Raw genomic sequence first — 16,575 nt, forward strand, 5'->3', positions numbered from 1 at the left:
CCATAGTACCCTCCAAGCTCGTCATCAAGCTCGAGACCCTGGGCCTCGACCCCGCCCTGTGCAACTGGGTACTGGACTTCCTGACGGGCCGCCCCCAGGTGGTGAGGGTAGGCAACAACATCTCCTCCCCGCTGATCCTCAACACGGGGGCCCCACAAGGGTGCGTTCTGAGCCCTCTCCTGTACTCCCTGTTCACCCACGACTGCGTGGCCACGCACGCCTCCAACTCAATCATCAAGTTTGCGGACGACACAACAGTGGTAGGCTTGATTACCAACAACGACGAGACGGCCTACAGGGAGGAGGTGAGGGCCCTCGGAGTGTGGTGTCAGGAAAATAACCTCACACTCAACGTCAACAAAACTAAGGAGATGATTGTGGACTTCAGGAAACAGCAGAGGGAACTCCCCCCTATCCACATCGATGGAACAGTAGTGGAGAGGGTAGCTAGTTTTAAGTTCCTCGGCATACACATCACAGACAAACTGAATTGGTCCACTCACACTGACAGCGTCGTGAAGAAGGCGCAGCAGCGCCTATTCAACCTCAGGAGGCTGAAGAAATTTGGCTTGTCACCAAAAGCACTCACAAACTTCTACAGATGCACAATCGAGAGCATCCTGGCGGGCTGTATCACCGCCTGGTACGGCAACTGCTCCACCCTCAACCGTAAGGCTCTCCAGAGGGTAGTGAGGACTGCACAACGCATCACCGGGGGCAAACTACCTGCCCTCCAGGACACCTACACCACCCGTTGTTACAGGAAGGCCATAAAGATCATCAAGGACATCAACCACCCGAACCACTGCCTGTTCACCCCGCTATCATCCAGAAGGCGAGGTCAGTACAGGTGCATCAAAGCTGGGGCCGAGAGACTGAAAAACAGCTTCTATCTCAAGGCCATCAGACTGTTAAACAGCCACCACTAACATTGAGTGGCTGCTGCCAACACACTGTCATTGACACTGACCCAACTCCAGCCATTTTAATAATGGGAATTGATGGGAAATGATGTAAATATATCACTAGCCACTTTAAACAATGCTACCTTATATAATGTTACTTACCCTACATTATTCATCTCATATGCATATGTATATACTGTACTCTACATCATCGACTGCATCCTTATGTAATACATGTATCACTAGCCACTTTAACTATGCCACTTTGTTTACTTTGTCTACACACTCATCTCGTATGTATATACTGTACTCGATACCATCTACTGTATGCTGCTCTGTACCATCACTCATTCATATATCCTTATGTACATATTCCTTATCCCCTTACACTGTGTATAAGACAGTAGTTTTGGAATTGTTAGTTAGATTACTTGTTGGTTATCACTGCATTGTCGGAACTAGAAGCATTTCGCTACACTCGCATTAACATCTGCTAACCATGTGTATGTGACAAATAAAATTTGATTTGATTTGATTTACAGTTGATGTTGAGATGTGTCTGTTACTTCAACTCTGTGAAGCATTTATTTGGGCAACAATTTCTGAGGCTGGTAACTCTAATGAACGTATTCTCTGCAGCAGAGGTAACTCTGGGTCTTCATTTCCTGTGGTGGTCCTCATGAGAGCCAGTTTCATCATATCACTTGAAGGTTTTTGCAACTGCATTTGAAGAAACTTTCAAAGTTCATGATATTTTCCAGATTGACTGACCTTCATGTCTTAAAGTAATGATGGACTGTCATTTCTCTTTCCTTATTTGAGCTGTTCTTGCCATAATACGGACTTGGTCTTTTACCAAATAGGGCTATCTTCTGTATACCACCCCTACCTTGTCACAACACAACTTATTAGCTCAAACATATTAAGAAGGAAAGAAATTCCACAAATGAACTTTTAACAAGGCAAACCTGTTAATTGAAATGCATTCCAGGTGACTCCCTCATTAAAGTGGTTGAGAGAATGCCAAGAGTGTGCAAAGCTGTCATCAAGGCAAATGGTGGCTACTTTGAAGAATCTCAAATATAAAATATATTTTAGTTACACTTTCTTGGTTACTACATGATTCCATATGTGTTATTTCATAGTTTCGATGTCTTCCCTATTATTCTACAATGTAGAAAATAGTAAAAATTAATGAAAACCCCTGGAATGAGTAGGTGTGTCCTAACTTTTGCCGGGTGCTGTATGTCTTTCTATTACAGACCATTCCGGTCCTTGACCCTCATCCTCTCGCTCCATATCATCAGAATTAACACCCAAACATGTTCTCCACTTCGTCCGCACTACTCGCTGCACGCTAGCTACGTCCCGAACCACGTGTTGCCAGGGTTAGTTATAAATATTTGGTGTTGCCCGAACATTTCCGGACGTCATGGCGTTGTAACGTCGTCATACCACGTTTACCCAATCATATCGGATGTTCTTACCTACTTAGCCAATAGAAAGTTAAGTTGTACAACACTGAAAGTCTAGTCCATCAACTCTAAATAGCAAGCCGCAATTTATGTAGATCTATCAACAACCTGAACCCACGCATACTAATATCAATGAGTGACTTGGGTCAACACATGTATTAGTTTGTCATTGCGCAGTTGACGCAACTTTGACATTGTCCACTTCAATTTCCGTGTGTCAACGAGCTACAACAGTATTGTCGGCATGAGAGGACATGGATGTGTAACTAACCAAAACGTGATGATTATTTTGTAATAGTAGAGCTGTTCCGAGCGTAGTATTCTGATATGCATGTGTACGGATAAATACCCATTATATTTATTGTCGCTAAATTAAGGAAATAATGTTTAGGCAGAGTAAAACAGTTCTGCAGAAACTTCGATCTTTAAGGTGAGTAATGTAACGTTAGCTAGCTAGCCTGTCAGCTAGCCAGTTATATACTGTAACGTTATATTCAAACACCTTTCCTTCAGTGGTGTCAAGTATATCGATGCTTTCCTTACACGTAGGTAAACCTGTACAGCTGTATTCTTGCTCTGTGGTCTGCTGTCTAGAAAGACACAATGTATAACGTGATGCAACAGCTGATGCAAGCCAGCAATGGTCTCTCTCTTGGCAAATCCAGTTTCCAGGGGCATAATCCATCATGGAGGTTCAGGAGCACCCCAGCAACAGAGAGGGCATTGCAGTACCAGGCAGGACAGAAGATCCATGGCTTCACAGTCAAGGAGGTGAAATTATCAAGTCATCACATTATTCACAACTGTTTATCTCAGTCATGGTCCTGATTTGCCCTAGCACTAAAACACCAGATTCCACTAATCAAATGTAAAAACAAAAATGTGCATCCCTTTGGGACCCTAGGATGGAAAAACACCAATCCACAACAAAAAGATTACCCCGATTCTGAGCATCTTCACATACAGTTTTAGTCAAGGGTTAGCGCAAGGTAAATATAATTCACATGTTATCTTCCTGTATTTCTGCAGGTGGTTGATGTTCCTGACCTGTTCCTTACTGCTGTCAAACTGACCCATGACAACACAGGCGCCCAGTATCTACACGCAGCTAGAGATGACAAAAACAATCTCTTTAGGTAATAATCCCACATTTGTGGGATTGTGCTTTATTTGGATTAGGTAAAATTTAACCTTGTCCCCAGGTTCAATTGCTACCGTGACAGAGAGAGAGCGGGCTGGTGGAAAAGATTAGATCAAATTAAATGTTCAGTTTAATAACAAAATACTTATTTTAAGACAATGCTTTTTGTAATGACAGTGTTTCCTTCTCTTGTCCTAACACCTTTGCAGTGTTCAGCTCAGGACGACCCCGATGGACAACACAGGGGTCCCACACATCCTGGAACACACAGTGTTGTGTGGCTCAGAGAAGTACCCCTGCAGAGACCCCTTCTTCAAGATGCTCAACAGATCACTTTCCACCTTCATGAATGCATTCACAGGTGTGTGTGTGTGTGTGTGTGTGTGTGTGTGTGTGTGTGTGTGTGTGTGTGTGTGTGTGTGTGTGTGTGTGTGTGTGTGTGTGTGTGTGTGTGTGTGTGTGTGTGTGTGTGTGTGTGTGTGTGTGTGTGTGTGTGTGTGTGTGTGAGAGAATGGTGTCTAAAATCTTTTTTTTTCATTCACAGCCAGTGATTTCACCATGTATCCATTCTCCACACAAAACGGGAAAGACTTCCAGAATCTCCTCTCCGTGTATCTGGATGCAGTGTTTTTCCCTTGTCTGGGGGAACTAGATTTTCGGTAAGTGTGATGTTTAAATAGATGCCTCTTTAATCATAATCGGTGACATCAGAAGTCTGCCATTCACACCCTTGTCCTCAATGGGTTTCATTAAAGGCAGGAGGGATGGAGACTGGAGAATGAAAACCCTACAGATCCTAGTTCCCCTTTGGTCTTCAAAGGAGTTGTCTTCAATGAAATGAAGGGTGCTTTTGTGAGTTGTTTCTTTCCAAATTATTAATAGCTAGAGAATTAGGCTAATGTTAATTACAGAATCATTTGCTCAGGAGATGGACAAATGGATGTCATATTGGAGTCTTACATTTACTCTCTGTATGTGATTTCAGTCAGACAATGAGCAAGTGTATGCCCAGCACCTCCAGAACAAGCTGTATCCTGACCACACATATGGTGTGGTGTCTGGAGGGGAACCTCTGGCCATCCCTGACCTCACCTGGGAGCAACTCAAGCACTTTCACGCCACACACTACCACCCCAGCAACGCAAGGTACAGTCTAACATGCTGCCACACTAGCTACTGCTCCATACTAGCAACACACTGTAAAGTACATTGTGATACACCATGACCTGTTCAGTACACTGTCACATATTACCACTTAGCAATGCACGGCACAACACACTGTCACACAACTCTGTTGGGCCTTGGCAGTAACAGGGTTTCCCTTTTCTGCTCTTCAGGTTCTTCACCTACGGGGACCTGCCCTTAGAGCAGCACCTGAAACAGATCCAGGAGGAGGCTCTGTCCAAGTTTGAACGCACTGAGCCTGACACTGCTGTCCCTAACCAAGTCCACTGGGACAGGCCTGTGAGTCTTCCCATTTAGTATCATTGTAGCTCAGTCAGTACCAGCTATCAGATATTAGTTAATTCATTATCAGCTCTTAGATTTTCCAAATCTGTTCTCTCAACTTGAGCAACCTTGGCAAGGTCTATGGTTTGGAAGTTTGAATACATTTCACTGTAATTGCTTATTTGAATGATCTTGATGATAAGGTGCTGTTTGATAATGTTTTGATGTATTTTTTTACGTGTGAAGCCAAATGTAAATTTCCACATTGTGTGGACAATAAAGCTTTTATAATTCCTGTAATTCTAATTGATTTGTCCACAGAGAGAGGACCATGTGACCTGCAGTCCCGATGTTATGGCGCCTGATGCAGCCAAACAGAACACACTGTGTATGAGCTACCTGCTTGGAGAGTATGTAATGCTGATCGACTACAACACTAACAGTTGTTTCTCTAAAATGTTGCCTGGGATAGTATACATTGGTCAGTTTTAAAGGGACTGTAACCTCAATTGGTGCATACTGTGATTTCCATATGCATTTTGGTCATTTAACTTGAAATCAGTATGTGATAATGTAGTGGTGTCACTCATGTGTTCTTCTCTCTGCAGTATCACAGATACATTTGAGGGCTTCACCCTGAGTCTGATGTCCTCTCTGATGATTTCTGGACCTAACGCTCCCTTCTACAAGGCCCTTATAGAACCCAAGATAGGAACAGACTTTTCTTCTGTCGTAGGGTAGGTTCAAGTGGGAGGCGTTGAGAACTTATTACACGGGAACAACGTTGTCATAGTATTCTGGGGAGCAATGTAAGAAATGTTGTTTAAAGTGTTTGCCTTTTTAAGTGGAACAGTATATACTTCATTTACCGGGGTATATTTTTCAGATATGATGGGAGCACCAAAGAGGCATCGTTCAGTATTGGCTTACAAGGAATGGCCGAAGAAGATACCGAGAAAGTCAAGCAAATCATCATCCAAACCTTTGATGAGATCATTGCGTAAGTGCGCTTGCTGCTAATGTTTCTTGTAACCTTTGTCATCACAATAATGCCGTTTCATCTAACTGTACTTCCCTTCTAACGGTCCAGTAATGGATTTGAGGAGGAGAGGATAGAGGCCCTGCTTCATAAGATTGAGATCCAGATGAAACATCAGTCTACCAGCTTCGGCCTGTCTCTGGCCTCGGTGAGTACAGTACAGGGCCACAGCATGACTAGTGCCTCCCCTGTGCTTTAACCATGAACAAGTCCTTGTCAAGTCCCTAAACACACACACGTTCACCCTAAACAGAGATTAAATGTGCAGGGTATGACATAGTACAGTGAGCTCCTAAAGTATTTGGACAGTGACACATTATTTGTTGTTTTGGTTCTGTTCTCCAGCACTTTGGATTTGAAATAATACAATGACTATGAGGTTAAAGTGCAGACTGTCACCTTTTAATTTTAGGGTATTTTCATCCATATCGAGTTAACTGTTCCGAAATTACAGGACTTTTTGTACATAGTCCCCCATTTTTGAGGGGACCCAAAGTATTAGGTCAAATGTACTTTTATTTAACCTTTTATGTAACTTGGCAAATCAGTTAAGAACAAAAAAAATGTACGATGACATTTACATTTACATTTAAGTAATTTAGCAGACGCTCTTATCCAGATGACGGCCTAACTCGGACAACGCTGGGCCAATTGTGTGCCACCCTATGGGACTCCCAATCACGGCCAGTTGTGACGCACCCCTTCTGAAAAAACCTACACTCGATCCCTCCGATGTCAACAATTACAGACCAGTATCCCTTCTTTCTTTTCTCTCCAAAACTCTTGAACGTGCCGTCCTTGGCCAGCTCTCCCGCTATCTCTCTCTGAATGACCTTCTTGATCCAAATCAGTCAGGTTTCAAGACTAGTCATTCAACTGAGACTGCTCTCCTCTGTATCACGGAGGCACTTGTCATCTCTCGTCTGGATTACTGCAACTCGCTGTTGGCTGGGCTCCCTGTCTGCCATTAAACCCCTACAACTCATCCAGAACGCCGCAGCCCGTCTGGTGTTCAACCTTCCCAAGTTCTCTCACGTCACCCCACTCCTCCGCTCTCTCCACTGGCTTCCAGTTGAAGCTCGCATCCGCTACAAGACCATGGTGCTTGCCTACGGAGCTGTGAGGGGAACGGCACCTCAGTACCTCCAGGCTCTGATCAGGCCCTACACCCAAACAAGGGCACTGCGTTCATCCACCTCTGGCCTGCTCGCCTCCCTACCACTGAGGAAGTACAGCTCCCGCTCAGCCCAGTCAAAACTGTTCGCTGCGCTGGCCCCCCCAATGGTGGAACAAACTCCCTCACGACGCCAGGACAGCGGAGTCAATCACCACCTTCCGGAGACACCTGAAACCCCACCTCTAAGGAATACCTAGGATAGAATAAGTAATCCCCCTCACCCCCCCCCCCCCCCTTTAAGATTTAGATGCACTATTGTAAAGTGACTGTTCCACTGGATGTCATAAGGTGAATGCACCAATTTGTAAGTCGCTCTGGATAAGAGCGTCTGCTAAACGACTTAAATGTAAATGTAAATACAGCCTGGAAGCAAACCATGGCATGTAATGATGCCTCTAGCACTGAGATGCAGTAAAAGTTCAGTATTTGGTCCCATATTCATAGCACACAATGACTACATCAAGCTTGTGACAACAAATTTGTTAGGAGGCATTTGCTGTTTCTTTTGGTTGTTTTTCAGATTATTTGGTGCCCAATGTGTCATTTTGGAGTCACTTTAATTGTAAATATGAATAGAATATGTTTCTAAACACTTCTACATTAATGTGGATGCTACCAATGTTATGGATAATCCTGAATGAATCATGATGAGTTGGAAAGTTAGATGCACAAATTGTATCATTTCAAATCCAAAGTGCTGGAGTACTGAGACAAAACAACCAAAAATGTATCACTGTCCCAATGCTTTTGTAGCTCACTGTATATAAAGACAGACTCAAGAATGTACACACAACCATAGTGATTGTCCTGTGAGCACTCCTGTATACAGTATGACCTCTGGTAAGCTTAGTATTCCATTAGTCAGCACCTCTCTAACTATGTTGGTGTTTTGTGTGGGTCAACTGATGCTTACTTGTCTCTGCCGTACATAACTTCCTGCTGGAACCACGATGGACACACACAAACAAACACACACACACACACACCTGGGCAGCTCTTATGTACAGTGTAACCATGTTTCACCCTGTATGTTGTCTCTCTGCTGACAGTACATAGCTTCCTGTTGGAACCATGATGGAGACCCGGTTCAGCTGCTGAAGATCTGTGACAGTGTGACCCAGTTCAGACAGGCCTTGAAGGACAACCCTCGCTTCCTCCAGGAGAAAGTCGTGCACTACTTCAAGGTGAGTAACCAGACAGGAGAAAATAAGTTGAGTTTTAAATTTCAGTATAGACAGCATCTAAATCTGAATGACGTATGTAACAGGAAATTCAACAAAACAAATCAATAAAGGAGATTCAGCAGTCTAATCAAGGAAGTTGAGAAGTCATCGTGCAGGGGTCATAGACCATGGTGTTGTTGAAAGCAGAACATGACATCATCAGTGTAATAATGTCATTTACATGATTTAGTGTTGGGGTCATGTGTGTCATGTTTGTGCCTGTGCAGGATAATACTCACAGACTGACTCTGTCTATGAGTCCTGATGAGGCGTACCTGGAGAAACAGGTCAAAGCAGAGGAGGAGAAACTCCAGAAGAAGATACAGGCTCTGTCTGAGAGTGACAAGAAAGACATCTATGAGAAAGGTCAGTTCTACGTCTATAAAGGAGAATAGAGAGACTCGTTGACTTGATTATGATTTTTTATTTATTTTGTGTTGTTTTCAATTCAGGTCTTGAGCTGCTATCGATTCAGAGCCAGACCCAGGATGCTTCATGTCTCCCTGCCCTGAACGTATCTGATATTGAGCCAACGATAGCAGTCACACATGTGGAGATGGGCACTGCAGGTACAGTACTTACTGTATTAATGGATACATGCTGACGCTACACTCTAGTTACTCTGGGTTCTGAGATTACACTCTAGTCCACCCAGTCTGTCTGTTTTGATAGACTAAACCCCTCATTTAAAACAACATGCACGGTACTATGGATACGTGTTGATGTGTATAAACTCTGTAGCTCCCTGGAGAATCGGTCCTTGAAGTTCAACGTTAGGACACTCAGGTCATTTGTCTCGTGGTTTTGCCTACCTTTGACAGTTGTCCTGTTCTACTCTCTTCACCCCACTAGGAGGAGTGCCAGTACAGTACTGTGAGCAGCCCACCAATGGCATGGTCTACTTCAGAGCTATGTGTAGTCTCAACAGCCTCCCTGAGGACCTCAAACTATACGTGCCCCTCTTCTGCAGTGTCATCACCAAGTGAGTCCGGAACCAATCTGATATGAAAGATCATTTGTGTATCGTCCAGAAGCTTTAGCTTGTGTGGTTTCATATACATGTGTTGAAGGTAGAGGTCGACCGATTATGATTTTTCAACGCCAATACTGATTATTGGTGTACCAAAAAAAGCCGATACCGATTAATCGGATAAATTGTATATATATTTGCAACAATGACAATTACAACAATACTGAATTAACAATTAACCCTTTTATTTTGACTTAATATAATACATCAATAAAATCTATTTAGCCTCAAATAAATAATGAAACATTTAATTTAGTTTAAATAATGCAAAAACACAGTGTTGGAGAAGAAGGTAAAAGTGCAATATGTGCCATGTAAAAAAAGCGAACTTTTAAGTTCTTTGCTCAGAACATGAGAACATATGAAAGCTGGTGGTTCCTTTTAACATGAGTCTTCAATATTCCCAGGTAAGAAGTTTTAGGTTGTAGTTATAGGAATTATGACGCGTCGACTATTTCTCTGTATACCATTTGTATTTCATATACCTTTAACTATTGGATGTTCTTATAGGTACTTTAGTATTGTCAGCCTAATCTCGGGAGTTGATAGGCTTGAAGTCATAAACAGCATTGTGCTTCAAGCATATCTAAGAGCTGCTCGCAAACGCAGTAAAGTGCTGTTTGAATGAATGCTTACGAGCCTGCTGCTGCCTACCACCGCTCAGTCAGACTGCTCTATCAAATATCAAATCATAACTTAATTATAATAAACACACCGAAATATGAGCCTTTGGGCATTAATATGGTCAAATCCGGAAACTATCATTTTGAAAACAAAACGTTTATTCTTTCAGTGAAATACGGAACCATTCCGTATTTTATCTAATGGGTGGCATCCATAAGTCTAAATATTGTTGTTACATTGCACAACCTTCAATGTTATGTCATAATTATGTAAAATTCTGGCAAATTAATTCCGGTCTTTGTTAGGAAGAAAGACAGTTCGTAACGAGCCAGGCGGCCCAATCTTGTTGCATATACCCTGACTCTGCTTGCACTGAATGTAAGAGAAGGGACACAATTTCCCTAGTTAATATTGCCTGCTAACATGCATTTATTTGAATGAAATATGCAGGTTTAAAAAAATGTACTTCTGTGTATTGATTTTAAGAAAGGCATTGATGTTTATGGTTGGGTACATTTGTGCAACGAATGTGCTTTTTTTTTAAGTCACCCCCCGTTTGGTAAAGTTGAAGTAGGCTGTGATTCGAAGATAAATTAACAGGCACCGCATTGATTATGTGCAACACAGGACAAGCTAGTTAACCTAGTAATATCATCAACCATGTGTATTTAACTTGGGATTATGTGAAGATTGATTGTTTTTTTATAAAATGAGTTTAATGCGAGTTAGCAACTTACCTTGGCTTCTTGCAACCACAAGGTCGTTTTGATGCTGCACCCGCGTAACAGGTGGTCAGCCTGCCACGCAGTTTCCTCATGGATTGCAATGTAGTCGGCGTCCAAAAAAAGGCTGATGACCGATTTGTTATGAAAACAACTTGAAATCGGCCCTAATTAATCGGTCGACCTCTAGTTGAAGGTAATGGAGGTAGTTGCAATTGTGATACCGACTACTGAGCTTTTGTCTTGAGATTGTGTGTCAGTCTGGGTTACTGAGGTGATTGTGAGATGGCGTGCTGTGTTGGCTGTTAGGTCAGTAGCATTTGTGAGAAGGTCATGGGAGTGTGTGTTCTTTCTTGATGGGAAGTAAGGTGAATATGATAAGGAGTGTGTGTTGGTCCCGTGTGGCTGTAAAATGAGACCTATGATAATTGAGACGGTGTGTTATTTCAGGATGGGCTGTGGAGGGCTGGACTACAGGCAGCAGGACCAGCAGATGGAGCTGAAAACAGGAGGCATGTCCATCTCCACATCAGTCAACCCTGACTACTCGAACATGGATATGTATGAACAGGTCAGTCCCCAGCCAGTCAGTCACCATAAAGCCTAGTTTATACCCTACACAAGTACGCAATGCAGTTAGCTACAAAACCGAGCATTCTCAATCACCTCTGATTCACAGGGAGTCCTCCTTTCATCTTCCTGCCTGGAGAGGAATCTTCCTGATATGTTTCACCTGTGGAGTGACATATTCAACAGGTAGGTTCACATGTCCATTAGAATAATACAATGGAACAGTAATACATGGTTATATGTTCTTATCAGATAATTATCAAACTTTAAATTATCCATCTATCACTAATGATCCACATGTCCATTGTTTTCTAATAAGTCATTTGATATTATTTGAGCCCTTGTCCCTCTGCTCTGATCCTTGAACTTTGACCCACAGCCCGCACTTTGATGACGAGGAGCGTCTGCGTGTTCTGGTCATGATGTCGGCTCAGGAACTGGCCAATGGGATATCTAATTCTGGTCACATGTATGCCATGACACGGGCAGCTCGCAACCTTACCCCAACAGGAGAACTACAGGAGACCTTCGGAGGGATGGAGCAGGTGAGAGGGGGGAGTCAGACCATGTAACCTGAGGGTCTACAAGCGAAGAAAAAGCTCTAATGACGAAGGACACTGGTATTGTACCCTCTGAATGAGAATATAATGCACTTCTGTACCCTCGAATGAAGGAAATCTCAGGTATCTTGTGTATCTTGAATACCAGGTCAAGTTTATGAAGAGGGTCGCAGAGATGCCAGACCTCACCCAAGTTCTACGGACACTTCCTAGAATCAAGAGACACATTCTCAACCCACTGAACATGAGGTGGGTAAAGTCTTTACACGTGACAGTTACTTATCAAAGGTTAAGATATTACTATGATTTCTCTATGTTGACTTTACGTAAAGTGTTTTACAACTTCTTTGGACAGATGTGCGGTTAACGCAACGCCGCAGAAGATGTCTAATGCCGCTGGACAGTTGGATAACTTAATGTGTAACGTTTCTTCCAATAAGAAGGATCGCAAGCCAGTCCATTCCAATATCACTGAGGTATGAGTTTGTTACACTATCTTGGTACTGTACTGAGACTGCACTATAACCAATTGAAATGAGTACTGTGGGTTTGTCCCAAGTAGCACCCTATTCCCTACATAGTGTGCTATTTTTGTGTCACGTCTGCCCCCCCCCCCCACCCCCCACCCCCCTGGTGCTTGAGGGTGCCAGCCTGCCCTGCATCCCGCACTCCTATCATCCATTACGCAACACCTGCCTACCCTCGTCACGAGCAGCAGCGACATTGGACTCACTCCTCACCTGTTATTACCTCCCCCTATATTTGTCAGTTCCCCAGCTCTGTTCCCCGCTGCTGCATTGATTATCTTTCCTTTGTGTTGCCTGTTTGCTGACGCTGTTCCTGTCTCGTTCCATGTCCGTTATTTATTCAATGTTTTACTCCCCGTACCTGCTCCGTCTCTCCAGCATCATTCCATGTGACATTTTGATTAGAGCCCATAGGAATCTGGTCAAAAGAAGTGCGCTGTGTAGAGAATAGGGTCGCATTTGGGACGAAGCCTGTATTTCACTGTGAGTTGACAGGATTTTTCATTCACTTTTCTTTTGATCCTAACAGAGACCTCTTGACCCACTGGCACCCCCTGGATCTGGCCCAAGCAGAAAACTTGTCACTGTGCGTATCACCTCCACTTTTAACCTAGGCCCCGGGGCCATATGTACTGTATAGAGCATCTCAATAGGAATACATACTGATTTAGGATCAGTCTTGCCTTTTTAGATCACAATGAATAAGATTACATGGTCAACAGGGGACCTGATCCTAGATCAGCACTCCGACTCTCAGGCGCTTGAGCCATACAACCTCTGAACATTAGTTTGATCTTACTATCATTGGTCCCTGACCAATGATCTTCATTGGTCCCTGACCTCCATATTCTACCATTGAGCTAATGTGAGTGTGTTTGATCATCCCCACACAGGAGCCCAACTTCAAGCCCTGCCAGATGAAGACATTTTTCCCAATGCCCTTCCCAATCAACTTTGTCAGCGAGTGTATCCGCACCGTGCCATTCACCCATGAGGACTGTGCCAGGTGACTGTCTTAATACTGTGTTAAGCTATCGCCCTAGTAGTTCATGTTCGATGTATTTCCATACCCTCTCAGATCCATGTTTACATTTACTAGGGTTCCAAAACTCTGGTTACTTTAGAAAATGCACAAAATCCAGGATCCTTCAACTGGGGTTTCTGGAAAACTTTCCCATGCTCTGCCCCCTCTCTCCCTCAGCCTGAACATCCTGGCCCGGATGATGACGTCTAAGTACCTGCATGGAGAGATCAGAGAAAAGGGTGGGGCCTACGGTGGAGGGGCCAGGATGGGAGGAGGACTATTCACCTTCTATTCATACAGGTGTGTAGTGTATTAATGTACTGCAATAAGACAGGATTATATTGTACTCAAACCGGTTTTAACAGTTGTTAACCAGATGGAAACATGACTCACTGTCGAAATATGAGTTACTGTCGAAAGAAAATCTCCAAAACTGGAACTTTTCAGGAAATGGAAAATAATACATGCAATCACAAAACATTGGAACTATTTTGAATGCATTTTTTTTTTAATCTTAGAGTCGTGAAATTGTTTAGTTTTTACTCTGTTTATTTAGTACCTAACGGACAACTAGGAAAAGCTAAAACCAAGTTTATTCACCCAATGGGTCCGAGAGCTGAACAGACAAAGACATGTTCCCACATGTGCATGTATATATACCCCACTTTAGGTGGAGTCTTCTCCTTTTCTCTGAACATTACATCTTCATTGCTAGGCAGGAAGTTAAGTGACGTGGGTAATAAACTGTTCCTTCTCCCTTCATGTGACCTGACGTCAGCCCCCATTCCTCACTAATCCACAGCTATCCACCCTTATCAGTGACCACCACCATGTGATTGCCTTTCCCTTCCTCAGTAACATTCCAAGCCCCTGACTCATATTCAACCTTTATTGACCCACCATATACATTCCTCCTACAGATAACCATTAACTTCTGATCTAGCAAGTATTTCAAATTACAACCCAACAACTGAAACCAGACTGTGGCCCTTCTCCTTTCCATAGATACCTGATGTCTAACAATAACATGTTCTGACAGAACGTAAACGTTCTGCATTTCATATTTCACGTTTAGAAGTCTGAACCTATCAAAATGTGCATTAAGGAGAGTTATTTAATTTTAAAAAATGTACATTATTGCATTAGATAACTTCTCATATTTAATTTATGTTTATTTCAGAGACCCCAACACGGTGCAGACTCTGTCAGCGTTCCGTAAGGGTGTGGACTGGGCCATATCAGGACAGTTTACCCAGCAGGACATCAATGAGGCCAAGCTGTCCGTGTTCTCAGCCGTGGACTCCCCCGTCGCCCCCTCCGATAAAGGTAGAGCACCATATTCCCTATTTAGAGCACTACTTTCGAACAGAGACCTATGAGTAGCCCTGTGGGCCCTGGTTTAAAGTAGTGCACTATGTAGGGAATAAGGTCCCATTTGGGACTCACAAAGAGCCTTCCATACTGAACAGAAATCCCACTGGATGACAAATACTACAGCTGACAAAAGATGGGCCCTTCCTTATCTCTCCTGGAGTTGTCCCAGCTCTCAACCTCTTTACCTGACATTTAACATGCTGTTCGTTTATGTCCTGTTAACTTATATGTTATAAATGGACCAAAACAAAGAGATGAAATAGACCGACTGTCAATCCATGTCTTGACACATCACACCACCGTGTTGCAGGTATGGGCCGCTTCCTGAGTGGAATCACAGACGAGCTGAAACAGGCCCACAGAGAGAGACTCTTTGCTGTCACAGACAAGAACATTGTCGATGTTGCTGGCAGGTAATATCATTTCAAGTGTTGAATTTGTAATATAGATATGAACCTGTTTTTTGAGTGCTCCAACTACAGTTTACCATAAATTAGTATTTTTTGAAGTTGTCCCTAGGTAAGCCATATTATTGGAATGAATAAAATGTTATATGCAGAGAATGGCCATTTAATATTTTGGATTTCTGTTTAACACAGGTACCTTGGCATTGGACAAAGGACATGTGGAGTTGCTATTCTGGGCCCTGAGAATGACACCATCAAGAAAGACCCCTCGTGGGTGGTAAAATAACCAGACATAGAATTATCCACCTTTCTATTTTCCAATTAAGCGACTTCAGAGGCACTGTGTCATAAGATGGTGAACATCAATGTTACTTGATTGTCCTGAATAACTGGACTGTGTCCGGTAATAATATAACTTGAATTGTATTGAATTAACCAGGAAGTCTATTTGGTTTTTGGGCAAAAACGGAATGAGCACAACAGAGAACAGGTGCTCCGATAGATAACATTATGTCTAACCTCACCTCGATACCATATTCATAATATACAATTATGACAACATACATTTAATTTATTGGTGTACTTTCTAGACATAGACTCACCTCTGGTTTCTAAATGTATGCAAGTATGTACAAATATGGTCTATTGAAATACTGTATTTCCATAGGGTACATATAATGAATACTGAACAAAAATATACAACACAACATTTAAAGTGTTGGTTTCATGAGCAGAAATAAAAGATCACAGACATTTTCCATTCACATAAAAAATACATTTCTCTCAAAAAATGTGCTTACTTCCCGTTTAGAGAGCATTTCTCCTTTGCCAAGATAATCCATCCACCTGACAGCTGTGGCATATCAAGAATCAGCATTATTCATGATTAAACAGATAATTACATAGGTGCACCTTGTTCTGAGGACAATAAAAGGCCACTTTAAAATGTGCAGTTTTTTCACACAACACAATGCCACAGATGTCTCAAGTTTTGAGGGAGCATGCAATTGTCATTCTGACTGCAGGAATGTCTACCAGAGCTGTTGCCAGAGAATTTAATGTAAATTTATCTTCTATAAGCCACCTCCAACGTCATTTTAGAGAATTTGGCAGTATGTCCAACTGGCCTCACAACAGCCGAGCCGACCACGTGGAACCACACCAGCCCAGGACCTCCACATCCGGCTTCTTCACCTGTGGGATGGTCTGAGACCAGTCACCCAGACAGCTGATGAAACTACAAAACCAAAGTATTTCTGCACAAACTGTAAGAAACTCTCTGGGAAGCTCATCTGCATGCTTGTCATCCTCACCAGGGTCTTGACCTG

The 16,575-nt window shown here is 42.9% G+C and overlaps 1 protein-coding gene across 1 annotated transcript; it reads left to right on the plus strand.

Annotated features, from left to right (window-relative positions):
* Positions 1–2,498: 2,498 nt before the first annotated feature.
* Positions 2,499–16,193, plus strand: LOC124009523 (presequence protease, mitochondrial-like). Its single transcript, XM_046321383.1, has 27 exons — positions 2,499–2,810; positions 3,046–3,151; positions 3,410–3,516; positions 3,731–3,882; positions 4,066–4,180; positions 4,277–4,373; positions 4,507–4,667; positions 4,859–4,985; positions 5,292–5,380; positions 5,579–5,707; positions 5,857–5,970; positions 6,061–6,157; positions 8,236–8,370; positions 8,637–8,775; positions 8,862–8,978; positions 9,262–9,391; positions 11,236–11,356; positions 11,465–11,541; positions 11,735–11,900; positions 12,064–12,164; positions 12,271–12,391; positions 12,972–13,028; positions 13,336–13,448; positions 13,644–13,766; positions 14,647–14,792; positions 15,151–15,253; positions 15,440–16,193. Exons 1-27 carry the CDS (start codon positions 2,764–2,766, stop codon positions 15,531–15,533), a joined length of 3,084 nt encoding a protein of 1,027 aa, XP_046177339.1. The 5' UTR covers positions 2,499–2,763; the 3' UTR covers positions 15,534–16,193.
* Positions 16,194–16,575: the final 382 nt, after the last annotated feature.

Source organism: Oncorhynchus gorbuscha, linkage group LG22 (assembly GCF_021184085.1).
Source record: "Oncorhynchus gorbuscha isolate QuinsamMale2020 ecotype Even-year linkage group LG22, OgorEven_v1.0, whole genome shotgun sequence".
Classification (NCBI taxonomy): domain Eukaryota; kingdom Metazoa; phylum Chordata; class Actinopteri; order Salmoniformes; family Salmonidae; genus Oncorhynchus; species Oncorhynchus gorbuscha.